This window comes from Zeus faber (assembly GCF_960531495.2).
Source record: "Zeus faber genome assembly, chromosome: 5".
NCBI lineage: Eukaryota > Metazoa > Chordata > Actinopteri > Zeiformes > Zeidae > Zeus > Zeus faber.
Window position 1 is genome coordinate 32,959,064 of NC_137192.1, and position 2,172 is coordinate 32,961,235.

Sequence of the window (2,172 nt, forward strand, 5' to 3'; positions counted from 1 at the left end):
TACATTCTGCTCCGCACCATGCCCTTGGCGTCCTCTTAACACAGCACGGCAGTCGGGATAGGACCGCGCCCGCTGAGCGTCCTCCACATTGTACATATTGATCTCTAGTAAGACGTCAGACCCTCGGCCCTGTTGAGATAGTAACGCTGTCTTAATTCGCCCATTATCACTATGGTTACGCTGCCGTGCTATCCCTCCCCAGGCCTCAGGCCTCAGCCCATGGCCGTGACCATGTTGGAGTGGTGTGGGTGCCCGAAGGAGGGGTGTATGGGGGTGGGCGTGGGAAGCATGTGTCCGGCGTGGCTGAAGGGGGGCAGGTGGCCCATGGACATGTGTCCGGCGAACGAGGCGGCGCTGAAGGGAGAGTTCTTGTCGTGCATGCACTTGGACAGCTCCTCGTAGCTGTCGCCGCCCCGCTTGTTCTTCTTGGACTTGTTGGACATCTTGCGGTTGCGTGTCTGTATTCCCTCCTTCTTCATGGTCAGAGGTCGGTTCACCTGGATGAGCAAGGAGAGAGACTGAGTGAGTGAGTGAGTGAGTATTTGGGAAAAACACACTATATAACCATGTAATCAGACATTATTAGATGTCATTATGTCATCATGATTTATTTTTCCCATAATGTGCAATAACTGCTATTTGGATATTAATATATATTGATTGACTGATTGATCGATTGATTGATTGGTTGGTTGATTGATTGGTTATTTCTTGATTAATTGATTGTTGGTTGGTTGGTTGATTGGTTGGTTGGTTGATTGATTGGTTGGTTGGTTGGTTAACTGGTTGATTGATTGATTGGTTGATTGATTGGTTGGTTGTCGATTGTTTTTTTTCCCAGATATGTAAGAAATAATAGATAAGACACACAAGAAATAACCATTGAAAATACAATTTTCATAGCATTTAGAAATATCTTGGCACATCAGAAAAGGAGCAGAAAATGGAAACACTATTTTATCCTACCCCTATTCTATATACTCTTGATTTAATTGAGCCCTTAACAGGAATTAAGGACATGAAAATAGATCTTCCCTCAATGCCCTTCTTGGCCCTTCACCACCGTCCCACCCCTGTGGTTCTCAAGGGGATTATTACATCTCCCATAGTGCAAATAAAACAAAGAAAAGCAAAACTCCAATCGATGCAAACTACAATCTATGCGGCCTGCATGGCGGTTTTGCACATGCACTGGAACACTTACATTGTGCAACTTGTAGTAGAGGCCGCACGCGTTGCACACCGGGTCTCCGTTGGCGTTGCGCCGCCACAGCGTGGTGGTGGTGGTCTGGCAGTTTGCACAACAGGTGCCTGCACGCCTGGCTGCAGACTGAGGGGGAACACCAATCAACACAATTAAAATACAACTTCATTGTTAATTACACAATTTAACAATTAAGTGTATTGGATTAAATTGAATTTAAAAAAAAATAATAATTAAACCTACATATTTTAGGTTTTCTCCTCTTAAAATGTGCATCTCATTTTCTACATTTCAAGTTGAGAGCAATAGATTTTACAAATTTGAGTAATGATTTTGCTGGCCCAATTATTTTTTAATCAGTGTCGGAAACATTTATGGCCAAATCTAGTAAGTTAATTTCTTCCTCATATTTAATTAAATATTGATGTTGTGCGGGTTGCTTTTGTCAACCATTATGGGGGGGGGTATCCGAGTATTTTTCTCATATATTTTCTGGACTCTTGTCCAAAGAGATGTCGCCTTCAACTAAAAGTGACATAAATGTCGTGCATGCGGACCCTTGGAAGTCTGAAACCTGCGCGCTGTTGCGTCATTACTGATTATTATTATTATTATTATTATTAGTAGTAGTCGTAGTAGCAGCAGTAGTAGTAGTAGTAGTAGTATTAATATAATTATTATTATCATAGGCCTATTTTTTGTTCATCTGCTGTAGAAACACGCAGGTTTCAACTCGTTCCCTAAAAGCTGGTCAATTCGTTTTACCACGTCAAGGCTTTTCCAATAAATCCAACAAAATTTCCATAACCAATAACCATTTTCACAGCACTTATTTTTATTATTATTATTATTATTATTATTATTATTTTATTGTTTCATTATTAATTAGTATTGTTATTATTGTAATTATTATTATTATTTTTTTTTTTAATTATTATTATTATTTTTTTTTACTCGACAGTTGCTAT

At 40.1% G+C, this 2,172-nt stretch overlaps 1 protein-coding gene across 2 annotated transcripts in view; it reads right to left on the bottom strand.

Annotated features, from left to right (window-relative positions):
• Window positions 1-212: 212 nt before the first annotated feature.
• gata2b (GATA binding protein 2b) overlaps window positions 213-2,172 on the bottom strand; it is a gene marked incomplete at both ends in the record, with an annotated part of 7,073 nt that continues 5,113 nt past the window's right edge. Inside the window, 2 exons of one of the 2 annotated variants that reach the window (XM_080001556.1) lie at window positions 213-497; window positions 1,205-1,288. In XM_080001556.1, coding sequence (XP_079857682.1) covers window positions 213-497; window positions 1,205-1,288 — 369 coding nt within the window. Of the gene's footprint in view, window positions 498-1,204; window positions 1,331-2,172 lie in introns of both variants that reach the window. The other variant, XM_080001555.1, reaches the window with a different exon arrangement.